This window comes from Tamandua tetradactyla, chromosome 6, assembly GCF_023851605.1.
Source record: "Tamandua tetradactyla isolate mTamTet1 chromosome 6, mTamTet1.pri, whole genome shotgun sequence".
Classification (NCBI taxonomy): domain Eukaryota; kingdom Metazoa; phylum Chordata; class Mammalia; order Pilosa; family Myrmecophagidae; genus Tamandua; species Tamandua tetradactyla.
The window spans coordinates 163003940-163019592 of NC_135332.1; the positions used below are offsets into that span (position 1 = coordinate 163003940).

Below are 15653 nucleotides of genomic sequence, written 5' to 3' on the forward strand. Positions count from 1 at the left end.
GAAGCCCAGAGAAAAACATACCTATTTGGAACAAGTCTGAATTCTTCAGGGAAAATTTCTTCAATGAGAAAAAAACTGATAGAATACCTAATGTCTAAATGTATTGGGAGTAGATTTACATAACTGAGGGGAACTTTTAATTTAAATTAGTATTGAGATTATAGAACACTAAGCAAATAGCAATAATGATACAATTCTTTATAAAAAGGCAGAGACTACCTTTCAAAATTATGTTCATAAATAAATCTAAATGTTTAACATTTCCTGGCATATAGGAAGTACTCAATACATTTTAGCCACTACTATAAATGATGAAATGATGATTTTAGTTAGGCACATATACATGAGTCTCAGTCCCAACTTCTTTTATTAAGTGGACTCGGAAAAGTTACTCACCCCAAGCCTCAGTTTCCTCATATGCAATACAGAAATAAGTACAATGTTGTAGATATTAGAGAGAAAGTTTATATGCCACATCTAGTATATAGTAAGCAGTTAATAAATGGAGAGAATATTTATCTGTCTACAGTTGTATACAAAATGTTTGGGTATGTATCATCACTTGAAAAATCAAATCCTAGTTTAAAAATATTAACTCTAACAGGTTTACAGATATATAGAGGCTGAATATAAGAACTGCAGTATTTTTTAATGTTTACGGATTCTAAAACATTTTTGAATGTTTACAGACTTTAAAACAAGTATAAAAATGTTTCAATAGCCTACATGGTATACCAAGAAAAAGAAAAGACCAGTGAAACACCAGAGGGAAGACCAGGTAGACAGAGATGAAACTTTATAAGAACACCGTGTTAAAAGAACATACTGAAAAGCAGGAGAATAAAATACCAAGGGGGATCATTTAAAAAGTACCACATGTAAATAATCAATAAGCTGCAATATAAGTGAAAAAAGCATAAGTTAAGTCACATGTTAGAGCCGTGAGTTCTACAATTAACTTGGTACTGTCCTCATATTGCAGACCCCTCATCCCTTTTAACACAGATATGCCTTTCATTGTAAGAGGGTCTTCATTGGCCTTTAGCCTCACCGACAACCATCAACAAGTCACCATTACAGAACTGACAGAACACAGTAACACCTTCTGAAGCTTGGATAGGTATTTCTTGCCCTGTCAAGAGTTCCGTCACTGGCTTTGCTAAATGCTGTATTTGAGGTGAATGAGATTGCTCTTTGTGCTTACACACATGTACAAAATAGTGCGAATAAATAAATGCATTAATATATTATTATTATTAATGGCTTTAACATAATGACTTATGTGACTCCAGATACAGTTAGATACTTATATAAAGCCCTGAAGGAAAGGTGTTTCAGAGTGGCACACGTAAACAGTGGCACCAAAGCACACCCTGAAGGCATCTGAACTTAAGCTTGAATTCTAGCTCCAACATTTACTCCATAGCCTTGGGGAAATTACTTAATCTCTTTGGGCCCCTTTCTTCATCTAGGAAACGTAGATAATATTTATAGCCATCTATCTCATAGGATTATTATGAACAGATGAAATATTAAAAATATATAACAGGGGGTGCAATGGTAGTTCAGTGGTAGAATTCTCACCTGCCATACAGAAGACCCAGCTTTAATTCTCAGTCCATGCATTTCCCAAAAAACAAACAAAACAAAGTCAAACAAACAAAAATTAACAAATAGTGCTGCAATAATGGGATACTCACATGGAAAAATAATGAAATGTGACCTCCGCCATACAGCCTACCTACATACATATGTATATGTATACATATATATATCTCAACTGGTATACCTAGATACCAACCCATCAGAACAGTTGTTGGCCAGAGCAGCCCTGGCTGATAATGTTATTATTAGTTTCTAATTTGTGTTATGATTTAAAAAAAAATTTTTATGATTAATATGAAGAATTTTCATACCCAGAAAAATGTAAGTTTTAAAATACAACCTTAGCCTGGTTATTTGGGAGGTCAGTTACAGAAAATCAATTAACAAAAAAACTGGGAGAGAAAAAAATAATTTAACCTCATCACTTGAACCATGGACTAAGCACTGCCCCATCCATCTCCAAACCCTTTCAGAAAGAACAAACAGTACTTTCTACAAGGGCTGTGACATCTAAACTTCTGAAGATCACTGCTCCATCACTTAGCTCTCCAATCTTTGTTTCTTCAAAATCTTCCTCTCTGCCAGGCATAACCCCAGTCCCCACCCTGCCTGCCTCCATCCATGATTTAAGAAAAATGCTGGATCCCCTTCGGAGCATTCCATTTGCAACCCCCTTCAAAGTGGGTCCTGCGCCCCCTTCCAGTCATCACGGCAACGACAGAGGCCAGAATAAAAAGATTCAAGACAGGTTCTACGTCTAAGATCTGCCACTACTTGGTTATGTGATCTTGGGCAGGAAGCCTTCGCATCCTTATTTATAAAATGGGAACAAGTATGCCTGTTCCAGATGCCAGTGAATCCGCTGTGGCTCAAACGAGGAACTGTACTTTGGAAGGAACAAAGCACTGCCTAAAGCCAGGGTGGTATGATTTTTATGATGATGGCCTTGGGGTGAGACCCAGCAAACTTGCAGGTGCCAAAGCTTTCGCTATTGAGTTTCAATTATGAAGCCCTAGCCAAGCAAAGCAGGTCACAGGGAAGAAGCTTCATGGGGTTGCCTAAGTGGCACTTAACAAGCAATAAAATAAGCATCAGCCAGGGAAAATCACTCTCCTTACTGTTCAAATCAGGGACAACGGCTTCAGCACCCTGGAAACTTAAACCTTAAGGCCTTTAAGAACGGGAAGGGGGTATGAGACAAGAGAAGGAAATGGAGGTTATGTTTTTGTTGGCAAAACTATGAAGGTGGCCCAAACATTTATTTTCAGCATCTTTTCTACCTTTCCTTTCTGACACTACCCCCTTCTTCCTGTTGTTTCCCCAACCCCGGAACCTAGCCTAGGGGATCAGGGATCCCTCATGGCACCTCCTGGCTGGACAGTGCACCTTATCTCTGCTCTACTGCAACCACCCACCTGAGCCCAAACTCCCCAGGAAATAATTCATGTTCCAAAACTTAAGCCCTCCCCTAAGTACTGGGAGTTTACAATCCTCCTGTTCTATCTTTTCCTTACCTGTTGTTAGTTATCACAAAATAAACTAATTCACCATAAATTATCAATGACCCACATCCTCTTATAGGTCATCCTTTCATAGTTTCATTTTTAAAGAAAATTCTGAAGATGGCAATGCCTTAACCCAGTATTCCCCAAAGTGGACCAGGTAAGAACATGGATGAATATCTGCAATTTTTATCAAATCCCAGCTCTGCCACTTACTAGCTGAGTGATGGTGGGCAAGTTACTTAACCTCTCTGCTCCCCCTTTCATGGCAGGAATGCTAATGGTACCTATCTATCTTGTTTTGCCAGGGGCTGCTATGACAAATACAAAACACTGGTTTGTCTTAAACAACAGGAATTTATTGTTTCATAACTTTGGAGAATATAAGTCCAAAATCAAAGTCTTTACAGCCACTCTTTCTCTTGGAGTCTGAAGTGTTGTGGGGGCAGCTTGCCACAATCCTTGGGATTCCTGGACTTGCATCCCTGCCTCCACCACAGGGTGATCCGCTTCATTCTCTGGCGTCTTCTCTTTCTGGCTTCTACCTTTTCCAATTTCCTTTTCTTATAAGGACTCCAGTAATGTGGATTAAGGCCCACCCTTATTCAATTTGGCCTCATCAGATAGACCCTTTGAAGAGCCTGTTCACAAGTGAGTCTGCATCGTGCCTCACCTTAACTTCGGAAATGCCACAGACAAATGGGCTCACAGCCACAAGAATAAGGATTAAGACTCGAACATATCTTTTGGTGGGGGCAAAGGATTCAATTCCCAATACCATCGCATAAGATAGATATGAAGATTGAATTAACATATATGGCAAGCATTTAGAGCAGTATCTATCACATAGTACAGGGATTAATATTTTTAATATTTACATATATGTTTTACAGTTACAACCTTCCTTATCTACCTCATCTACTCCCTATACCTTCCAATAAGAACAATATCTTCTCCGAGGGCTGGTACAGGTAATTTCCTGAAGGCCCTTTCTCTATCAGTTCTCCCTTCTATCCTTTGTATCTTCAAAATCTCCCTCTCCATTATATCAATTCTCACAGCCTACAAACCTTCTCAATCTAAAAAAAAATTTTTTTAATGTCCTTTGAACTCATTTTCCCTCTTGGTATAGCCCTTTTCGCTTTTACCTTCTTCAAAATATCTATAGGTCTATAACTCTTTTGACCTTGATCTCCTTTTTCCTATAGCCTTTTCTCCCTTCTCTTCACTTCTATACATTTCTTTATTTTCATTTCTATGCATTCTCTATATACTATATATTTATATCATTCTATATGTTTCCTTATCACCCATTTAATCCTTAAAGGACTATAATATGGGTTTTCCTCCCCATTTCATCAAAATGCCCTCTACTTGCCAAACCCAGTGGGCATTTCCCAGCACACACGTTGCTTATCGACTTCACATGTGAGGCGATGCTGAAACATTCCATTCTGTCTTGGTTCCTACCACCTCTGATTGTTTCTTCTCTGTCTTCATCAGCTTCCTCTTCCTCTGCCCATCCCTTAAACATTGCAGTTACCTGGCATTCATGCTATCCTTACATCAGAAATCTCCCCAGCTTCACCCACCTATTCTCTCTTGCTTAAAAGTGAATGTAGATTTGGGGCAGGCCATGGTGGCTCAGGAGGCAGTGTTCTTGCCCGCCATGCCAGAGACCCAGGTTTGATTCCCAGTGCTTACCCATGTATATATAAAAAAGCGAATGCAGATTTGGAGAATTTCTGATACTCTCACAAGCAGTGGGGGCAACCAAATCAATAGGCTGAGCCCCCAATCTTGGGGGTTGCCCCTGTGAAACTTATTCCTACAAAGGATAGGCTAAGCCTACTTAAAATTAGGCCTAAGAGTCACACCCAGAGAACCTCTTTTGTTGCTCAGATATGGCCTCTCTCCCTAAGCTGACATGGCAAGGGAACCCACTGTCCTCCCCTCCTACGTGGGACATGACATACGTGGGACATGACCTCAAGGGGTGTGAATCTCCCTGGCAACGTGGGACAGAATCCCAGGATGAGCTGGGACCCAGCATCATGGGATTGAGAAAGACTTTTTGTACAAAAGGGGGAAGAGAGAAATGAGACAAAATAAAGTGTCAGTGGCTGAGAGATTCCAAACAGAGTTGAGAGGTTATCCTGGAGGTTATTCTTACTTATTATGTAAATATATATCCCTTTCCAGTTTATGATGTATTTGAGTGGCTAAGGGGAAGTACCTGAAACTGTAGAGCTGTGCTCCAGTAGGCTTGTTTCTTGAAGATGAGTATATGAAGATCCAACGTTTACAGTGTGACTGATTGTGAAATCCTTGTGTCTGATGTTCCCTTTATCTAGGGTATAGACAGATGAGTAAAAAATATGGATAAAAAAAATAACCAACTAATGGGGGAACAAAGGTTAAAATATATTGGGTAGATGGAAATACTAGTGATCAATGAGAGGGAGAGGTAAGGGGCATGGGATGTATGAGTTTTTTCTTTTTTCTTTTTCTTTTTCTGGAATGAGGCAAATGTTTTAAGAACTGATCATGGTGATGAATACACAACTATGTGATGATATTGTGAGCCACTGATTATACACCATGTATAGAATGTTTGTAAAGACTGTTTGTACTTGTATGTTGTTTTGTCAATAAAAATATTTTTTTTTAAAGTGAATGCAGAAGGATGTGAGAAGTACAAGTCAACATGTGAACCATGGGCAAAGGGCATCTCAGGTAGCAGGACATCAGTGAAGATGGGAGGGACTGAAGGCTCATGGGGGTGAGCTGCTGGACTCCAGTGAATTTTAGGAAGATTCCCAAGAAGATGGAGTAGGAAGTAAGCCTGGAGAGGCATTTTGTAAGGGACCCAAGAACTTTGAACTTTACTTCACTGGCAGTGGAGAGCCCCTGAAGTGCTGGGAGCAATCAGGCAATGTGCCACTCTCTAAAACTGCAGTTCCTCCAAATCCTATCATTTTATTTCTATGAAATGTTTCTTGCTTCTGCTCCCCTCTGTTCCTTTCTTTTTCCTTATGAACACACCATTACATCAGTTCAGCTTCTTCCTTATTTTCTTCAATCTCTCCCAGACTATGACCCAATTTTCTGGAGCAGCTGGTTCACTCCTTTTTAAAGAACCTACAACTTCTCACAAGGAATTCAGGACAGTGGAGGGCTGCTGCTTAAGCCAGATGGTTCCCCACTGATAGAGAGAGAGCAGAGACCCCACCTCTGCTGCCATGTCTGTACCTTCCTTGCTGGGATACATTTACAACACTAGTGCAGAATCTCTTATTCAATTGAAAACTCCAAGAGGGGAAGGTTCACAGCCTTAGATTCTTTTATATTCTTTTATATCACCCAGTGCAGTTCACAGTGCTGAGCTTATAGCTACTACACAGTGAATTCTTATTGTCCACATGAAATAGCAACTTAACATTTATCCTGTAATGGCCATGCAGGTGAATTTGGAAGGCAGCATGGGGCAAAAATATCTAAAGACCAGGGACTTATAAAGAGAAGAAGCAACAGTGCGGAGAGCTTATATAATGATAAACATTTTATGAACAATTTGATCCCAAAACCAAGAGGTTTCCCTATTGCAGAGTCCAAGCAAGCAGTATTTTGGGTTTTTCTTTCTTCATTATAATGTTGTTTTTCTTAAATCACCAAAGAGAGCTAGCTAAACCAGGGCTGATCTTCTAAACTGGAACAAAATCAAAAAGCAACACATTAATTGGAAAAGCAAGAACTGTGGAAAATGGCAAACTTGGCTACAAAGCCCAGTTCTCCCGTAAATTAATTGTGTGCCTGTGGAAAACTACTTATCTTGTATCTAAATTTCTCAACTAACACATGTGGAAAACACCACATATCTCACTGCTTGATGAAAACAGTGGAAGCAAAGAGCCTGGCTCAGAGTAGGTACAAAGCAACATTATTTATTTTGTTTACTCAACAAATAGTCAATGAGTACTTCCATACGTGAGATGATGTTGTAGGCACCGGGAATATATCAGAGAATAAAAAGTCAAATGCATGTTCTCATGGAGCTGGTATTACTCATCACTGGCACCTATGAGAATAGAATGGAAGCCCAGTACTTCTTGCAAAAAATACACAATGTACATATACAAATTGTGCATATAGTTGTAAGAGGTGCAAGGATCCTGTGAAATCCTTCAGTCCCCTCTTGTAATCCTAGATTAAGAGCTCTGCCCCTACATCAGTGTCTCCCAAATATGTTTGGAAACCTGTTGGATTCAGGGCACCATTTCTGATTTATCAAAATAGAGTACCCAAGGGAGGGGAATTAGAATCTGAATATTATCAAGGGCCACCAGGGAAGGAAATAGTATCTAAGAAGATCTGAACAGCCTCCAGTAAACTGAAAAGTACCCTTCTTTTCCTAAGATTATCCATCATATCATATAACTTCAAGTCAAACCCATCTATGCTCTATAGAGCATAGTAGGTGCTCAATAAGTATCTATGAATGTAAAAGGAAGAATGATGCATTTCTAAGCTACAGGAAGTAAACGCTACACCTGCATTAATTTCCTATATGACCCTAAGACCAAACGTCAAACCCGAAGTTTAGCCAGGCAGAAATATTTAGTAAATGACCCCAATGTAGAAAGCTCAGTTTTCTCAGAGAGCAGAGAAGAAACAGAAAGCATCAGCTGGGCCATCACAAAGCACACATCTGGTGCCCTTCTCTGAGTGGGGTGAAGGAGGCGGGGGTACATGAGACCAGACATACAGCGACCTTCCCCATTTTTTGGTTACCACTGGTCATGAAGGAGACATGAAGAAACTTCATGGAAATCAAGTTCAATGTACATCTATTAAAGCTTGGTTAATAATATCATCTTTTCACCTACATGTAATATAAACCCCACCTCCAAAAAACAAACTAAAACAAAAACCCAACCTTGAACTAAGACGTTCATCTTACAACCTCAAAGAGCACAGAGTTAGGACAACAGTGTGTCTAGGAATTCTGTAGCAATCCCAAACTCAAATATTCTGTCCCATGGCCCCACATACCAGTGGGAAATCCTGACAATCTCAATATGTTACCATCCAAATTACATCTCCAAAGCTGTCTTTTGCATTTAGAAGCATCACACAATTTCACTGTCAGGCTCATTAAAATGTGGTCTTTGGAGCTGACTCAGGCACTGCTCCCACTGAATAAAGGGGCATCTGATGAAAGCCCCAATTCAGAATCACACAGGCAGCAAAGAAAGCCTAGCCCCGGCCATCCTCAAAATTTAAACCACATTAGAAACAGAGTCAACTATACTTTTGTTGAGTTTCACAAGAGGTAGGTAGCCCATAACTCACCTGGGCAGGCAAGACCGGTTCCTTTCAGAGAAAGGAAGGTTTTCTCCCTCTAGTTAAGCCAGCCCCCTTTGGCCTCTCAAAGCTGGTCTTCCTTCCTGCCTTCATGTACTTGCCTACTTTTCCCAACAGGCAATTTCTCTGTTGTCTGACCTGCTTTCCTTATCTGACTGTTTATCCACCATCCAAAAAAAAGGTCAATATTCAGAACTTGATGACAAATTCTTGTTCTACTTCTTACTATAAAAGGATAGCAGCTTTCTTTTGCATGCCCAGACCAATGGCACTTCTAGGCTATATCCCTGCTTGAAGTTTGGAGAAACCTGGGTATCTGCAGTGTATATTTACCGTAGCTATACTGCATGAAATGAGCTCAAGGTAGATGTCTCTAGAAACCTGTTTCTTTCTACTCTCGCTCAACTGTCAGCATGGACCCCATCAGTGTAATTTTCTTATTCTTGTGAGCTCCTGAGTATCAGCAATAATTATTATATGGAAAAAATTCAAGTAAAGGAGAAGACATGTAAGGCAAAACCACTCTGGAAAAAACAATGTGGCAGTTTCTTATCAAGTTAAAATACACTTACTATATGATTCAAAAATCTCACTCCCTGCTATTTACTCAAGAGGAAAAAGACTTAGGCTTATACAAAAGCCTGTATGTGACTATTACAGTGCTGTATTCATAATTGCCAAGAACTGGAAACAATCTGAATGTACTTTAAATGGTGAATTAATAAATGATGGCATATCCATTCCATTGAATATTACTCAGCAGGACATGGCTGCATCTCAAAAACATTATACAAAGTCATAGATGCCAGACTCAAATGGCTATACATTTATGATATTATTTATATGACATTCTAGAAAATGGCAAGTATAGGGACAGAATTCAGAGAAGTGGTCAACGGGGGCTGTGGGTGGAGGGAAGAGTTAACTACTATAAAGGGTCACAAGAAAACATGTTGGGGTGTTAGAATCATTCTTTATCTTGATTGTGGTGGTGGTTACATGACTGTATACATTTTTCACAACTCAAAGAACTAAAAAATGGTGAGTTTTACTATATGTAAAGTATACCAAAATAACCTGAATTTTAAAAAATATATGTACTAATATAAAACCAAGAGGAAATAAACTTGAAATAGGGACTTGAGTTTCAAAATTAATAGTGGAACAGTTTGACTGATACTTGATCTTGAAAAGAGAAACTGCGTTTATTTTATCTCCTAACCAAACTTAGGTTAAAATTGTGAAAATATGTGCTAATTCTTGGAATAAAAAACGAATCCATTTTTCGTTTAGTATGTAACTTTTGCAACAAAATTTATGTTGGCAGTACAAAATATCTTTCATTTCATGCTTGATTTCTCACAGCCCAACTATAAAGGAGATCATTCTTCTCCAAAATATTTCCAGGCATCACTTTTCACCTAAGACCTCTCTAATCCCTAGATAGCTCTAATATTTCTTTTGTACCTATTATGTTAGCACCTTAGTCAATTTTCTCTTCTTTAATGGCTATCTGGTCTAAGTCAGCCAAATCTTAATTGGTCCAAGCCTGTATGATTCCAGCTGTTTTCCGACACTGCTTTCACAAAGTTTCGCAAAACGAAACTTTTCTTCTCTTAATAATTTCTGCAAATTGTCTTTACCATCAAATTATTTTACAAATATATTATATGGTCAGGTGATTAACAATCAGAGAGATTAGCCTGCAAAATTGCTGATGTTAAGTGACAAGTAAGTTTTTGTTGGGGAAAAACTATTTGAGTGTTTTTAGTAATTATATTCATGTTAAGATAACTTTTACTTTTTCTTAGTTATCTTTAACTGCAGGGAATCAGATAATGAATAAATGAAATAATAATCAGGAAATGAGGATGCTTGTTTTATCCATTAGATTTGTTGGTCTTATCCCAATTTTGAGGGCTTGCATTCCTTCACTGAGTACCTACTATTATACCCAAAGGGTCATAAAAATGGTGCAGGTTGGAAGGAATACAAAGAGAGACAGACAGACAGTTGCCATCACTCTATCCAAGTTTACTGAGCAATTACTGTGCATTTGATGGAGCACCTACCAGACCCAGGCCTAAGAGCTTGAACAGTACTATCTTATTTAGCACCTGCAACAAGCCTATGAGGTTATCGCTATGAGCATGCCCAACTGATAAATGAGGAAAGTAGTCTCAGAGATGTGCGGTAAGTTACACAGGGCCACACAGCTCGTCGTTGGCAGAGCTGGGGTTCACACCGGCATGGCTGCAGAGCTTGCACACTGGATGACCATGCTGTCAGTACTGGGAAGGCAAGGAAGAGGACATGGGCACTGAGGGTCACACCCCATGGCCAGCCCACAAACATCTGTCAAATTGAAAAGCATCAAACACCGCAGCAAGCACAGCACGGTACAGGAAGGAGCCAAAGGATCGCCTTTGGAGCCAAGGGATCACCTTGTCAGAGTGGCTCAACTGAACTCCAGTGTACTCTGGAAGGAGTCTGTGAAAGACAGAGAGGTGGGCCGCCCCTGTCACCAGACAGCTGCCACCGTCATGCTCCTCACCCAGTGAGGTGGGCTGTACAAGCAGCTTTTAGCACCCACGCTTTGGGAAAATCAGACTAAATATAGCCGAGTTTGCTCTCAGAAGCCAGCGCGGAGTGGGTGCTGCTGCTGCATTGCATTGCAGAAAATCAAGGAGGAACTGGCTTGACTCATAAGACAGCAGCTTTCCTTGCTTGCTCCTGTGGTTTCCAAAGGACTGTATATAAGATCCAACCAGACTGTGGGGAGTGCAGAAGACTTGGAGGAGCAGATAACAGAGCCCTTAGGACAAGGAATGAACCAGGCATGATTTGGGAGTATTCTCATTCACTTTCCTGCCCATAAAGGGCTAAACAACCACACCATGAGGACTTAAGAAAAAATTCATTAGGTGGCACACACTCTGTTTCATTCCCTTTCCCCCACTCCCCACCCCTCCAAATCCTACTTAAGAGCTTGCTCAAATGCTCCTCCCTTCATTAGGTTATCCCCCTCCAGACCAGAACTAAATGCTCCATTTGTTCTCGGTCCTCCCACGTTATGTTGCTTGTACTTTTAGTTAGCACTTATATCATTCAGCCTAATCTGCTTCTTTGTGTTAATCACCAAAGTGGAGGCTGAGGGTGGGGGTAGGAAGTGGGACAGTGGACTAAGCTCTCTTCTTTTTTAAACTTCCTATTGAGTCTAGCAGAGTTCCTTGCACATAAGAGGTACACCACTATTAATCAAAATGCAAAATCTGCCTGAATGCCAGTGAAGGACAGTTAGCAATTTCTACTCCTTCTCCTAATTAGTTAAATGTCCAACATCTGACACTCATTCCTATGAGTTCATAAGCAGGCTTCCAGATCCCCGGCTGCCCCGCCTGTAATGTCTTAGCACAGCATCTACTGTGACTCAGCACCGCACAACACAGTTATACATGCAAAGGTTCTACCCAATTCCCCTTGGTTGCTTCTGGCATAAGAGAATAGTAAGATGGATGAGAAAGAATGGATTCAAATGGAATTAGGAAGGGCTGGGTCAGGCAGTGCAGAAGAAGGCTTAGACTGAAGTCCTGTCTGGACTGGTTATGAGGTACTGCCGAAGAAATGGGAGTGACAGGAACCCCTGCTATTGTAAATTTAGAACCAGGGCCCAAGGCTCCACTGCTCCCTCTCACACTGTCACTGGTCAGGAATTTAAGGATGGGCGCTATTCACTCTTCTCATAGCCTAAAACAGTGATCAGCAGAGCATCTTTCTGCCAGAAGCCACTAGTGCAGGAAAATCAGGTGTCATGGGTTAAAGATCAGCAATAATAAAAAAGAAAGAAAAAAAAAAAGGAGGAAAGGGGACCATTCACGATAAGTGAAATGGAAGAGAATCGGGAACTGGGTAGCAGTTAGTTTAACAATGTCACTATGACTCTGAAGACGTAGGTACTTATAAGGGAACCTTCTCCATAGTTCCACTGGTTACAACATTTACTCAGTAAATACACACAGTGGGAGATTTCCTTAAGTGTGTATAGGGGCTTCTGTGGAAATCGAAAGCACACAATCCTACCCATTGATTCATTCCATTTATTCATTCATTCAACAAGCTTTGTGGAGAAACTACCATAGGCCAGACATAATATCCCTCTCCTCAGAGGAAGCCATGAATTAGAATGCTCTTAAGATGAGTTAGAAAAATGCAGTCTGGTTAGCACCGATAGAGCCAGGTAAGGGCAGGAGGCAGCCATGTCTCCTATGCTTGGATTTTCATATGGGAGAACATCAAGCAGAAGACACTAGGTGATCTTTCTCTCCACCCTCCCTCAGGCTTTCCTTAGGAGGAGACAACACAATTACTCAGTGTGCAAGCCCATGGAAAGGAACAAAGCATAGGCAGCGTGTGCCTTCCTCTGTCCCGCTCTTTGGGTCCCACCTGGCTGCGGCAGAAGCTCATTCTCTGCTCTGTTCCTCTGGGTTATAAGGGTTGCAGAGGCAACCCCCCCTGCCATTTTTCAGTACTCCCCTAAGGAGCAGGTTCATGCTGGGGTGCAACATTAGCCAGCCCACTTTATTATCCACTCCAAAGCCAGGAAAAATAACCCAATATAGCCTTGTAATAAAGATGACATTTTTATCTCCAATGAGCGACTCCTTTGACTCTTGGTGAATCAGTTCTGAATTTAACTGGAGCAGAGTTATTTGCTGGACCACCTAATGTCCAGTGTTAAGCGTGACTGTTTCCATTTGCTACAAGTGTTTGACTCTATTTCATTTCCCCTTTTTCCCAAGCCCCTGATATTATTACATACCCTTATGATATTTTGGTGACAGGCAGTTTTTTTTTTTTTACTGTTTCACAGAAGAAAGTATATCACAGAGCACTGAATGACTTAGAGGTTGTACACCAAACCACTGATGCACTAAGAATGTAAAATACAGTTGCCCCAACACTGATGTCATTCAGAGCACATAGCCTTCCATTCGGAATCACTTTTTAGGTGCTGGAAACGTAGGCATTTTTTTTTTTCTGCCATGTAAGAGGAAATATTTTATGAAACTTAGAATCAAAACACTATGTGCGTGTTCTCCCCCCTCATCCCCCCTGCACACCTACTTTTCTCAGACAACAAGAAGGAGAGGAATTAAGGGCAAGGAATAGGAAATTCTTCTCTTGCTCTGGGGAATCATATATGCATACACCATTCACCAAACAATGATGAGTACCAGGCACCATTCTTGGAATACAGAGATGAATCCACCACTGTCCCTGATGAAGCCACTTTTTTCCTCTCCCTGTATAATACTGCAACCCTCTTGTGTTAGAAAGCATCATTCCACTAGGCACATCTGTACCCAGTCTGTTCTTGGAGTATGGATGACTTTGTGGTTCCTGCATGCTACCTCCTCTCCACTGTCCTGGTTTGTTAGCTATTTGGAGTAAAACTACAATAAAATGGGTTTTTTTTTTTAAAAAAAAGACGATGACAATATAATCACAGGCTCAATGCAGATCAAAGGTGGTACCCTGTTCTATGGCTAGAAAGCATACCTGTAAGCTGCTCAGCAGCCCCAAAATGCAAGGACCTAGGTTAGGAAAGATAAATAGGATGTTGTAATGAAATTCAGAGAAAAAAAAAAAAACTGAGCGTAGCCATAAAGCAATAAACAAAGGGCACCTCATTTTCATCTCAAATTCAAGGCTGAAGGTTCAGCAAACTGAATGAAACGCCCTACTTGCTAGCAACACTTTACAAGTTCAAGTTTACTTAAGAAAAAGGTTACACATCTTTTAAAACCTTCTAATTTGTAACTAATTAGAAAGCGGGCTGGCATGATGAAGTGAAAACCCAAAGTATGTGCCAAGTAGAACAGCTTCTTCCAAAGAAGGATGAGAGGAAGTTCAAGTAACATTTACTGAGGATCCATGTTCTAGACGCCCTTCTATAAGCCCTTTTCTTCATTTATTTAATCCTCACAACTTTCCCAGGAAGTGAACAGCAGTGTGTCTATTTTTCCCAGATGCGGAAAATACAATTCAGATGTTAAGTAACATACTATATTTCCTATGCCAATTCTTCTGTCAAAATTCCCTATTCTCTAAATGAGTGTTTTAAATGAGCTTGAAAGAACTGGTTGTTACTGGGCAGGTACTTCTTCCTTGCACAGATGGCATGCTCTGCAGGGCATTTAGCATCCCTGGCCCATAGACAGTTCCTGCATATCCCAAATACGCTCTAGGAGGACAGGGTCACCCACAGTTGAGAAACACTGCTTTCAAAGATTCTTTAAGTATCAGGACAAAATCCTGAAAAGAAGGGCAATTTCTTTCAAAGAATCTCCCCGACCTTTAAATATTTCAAAAGTCCCTTATTTTATGGAATTTGGGAATCTTAAGAAAGCCACACTCATTGTTATGGGACCAGCTACCAAAACCCCCATCAATTATATCCCCAGTTTTCCATGAGCATTTACTGAGTATCTATCATGGGCCAGGTACTGTGCAACTGGCAGGGAATATAAAGCCAAAATATAAATTCTCAAGGGATTTGAGATAGGCCCAGTATGATAATGTGTTAGGATAGATGTAAGCACATGCGCTAGGGAAACTTGGCACAAAAGGTAATACCTCCTATGGACTGGGGCTGAGCACTGGGGAGGCAGGGGGGAAGTGAGGGTAGGGAAAGATTCCCAAAGGTTTCCCTCGAGTCATGGAAGACCAAGTGGGAGTAGCCAGGATAGGCTCCCATCCAGGCTGAGAAAAATGCCTTTGCAAAGACCAGAGATATGCAACATAATTGCATCAAAAGTTAAAATACTTCCTTCATTCCTCAAGTTATGACTTCATTGTGATCCAAACCCAGAATCTCCTGTTTGCTAGGAATGCACTTAAACCAAATAAGTCAATAGAAAATAATATAAAGCAAGCTCTCCTCAGACTTCCTTCCAAAGTCATTGTTTTTGTAAGGTCTGGCTTCATTGGTATGATAAGCCATCAGACAAGAAACATGACTAATTCTGTATTTTTACAAGGAGCAGGAAATTGTTTTCAAGCTCATTGTGGACTAGCAACAAGAGGGAGTGTCCCTTGCTTGGGGACATAGTAGAGTGGTGAAGAGAAGGGCTGGAGATGAGAAGATAACCAATGTTGTCTGAGGGATAGGATGGGTGAAGT

At 40.5% G+C, this 15653-nt stretch overlaps 1 protein-coding gene across 4 annotated transcripts in view; it reads right to left on the reverse strand.

Moving 5' to 3' along the window:
- Nucleotides 1-15653, reverse strand: part of SAMD12 (sterile alpha motif domain containing 12) — a 433476-nt gene that overhangs the window by 416257 nt on the left and 1566 nt on the right. For 3 of the 4 annotated variants that reach the window (XM_077167535.1, XM_077167533.1, XM_077167532.1), the window contains exon 2: nt 5344-5457. The exons of the other annotated variant lie outside the window; for it this stretch is intronic. In XM_077167535.1, the coding sequence (XP_077023650.1) occupies nt 5344-5457 (114 nt within the window). The remainder of the gene's footprint in view (nt 1-5343; nt 5458-15653) is intronic. 4 annotated transcript variants of the gene reach the window in all.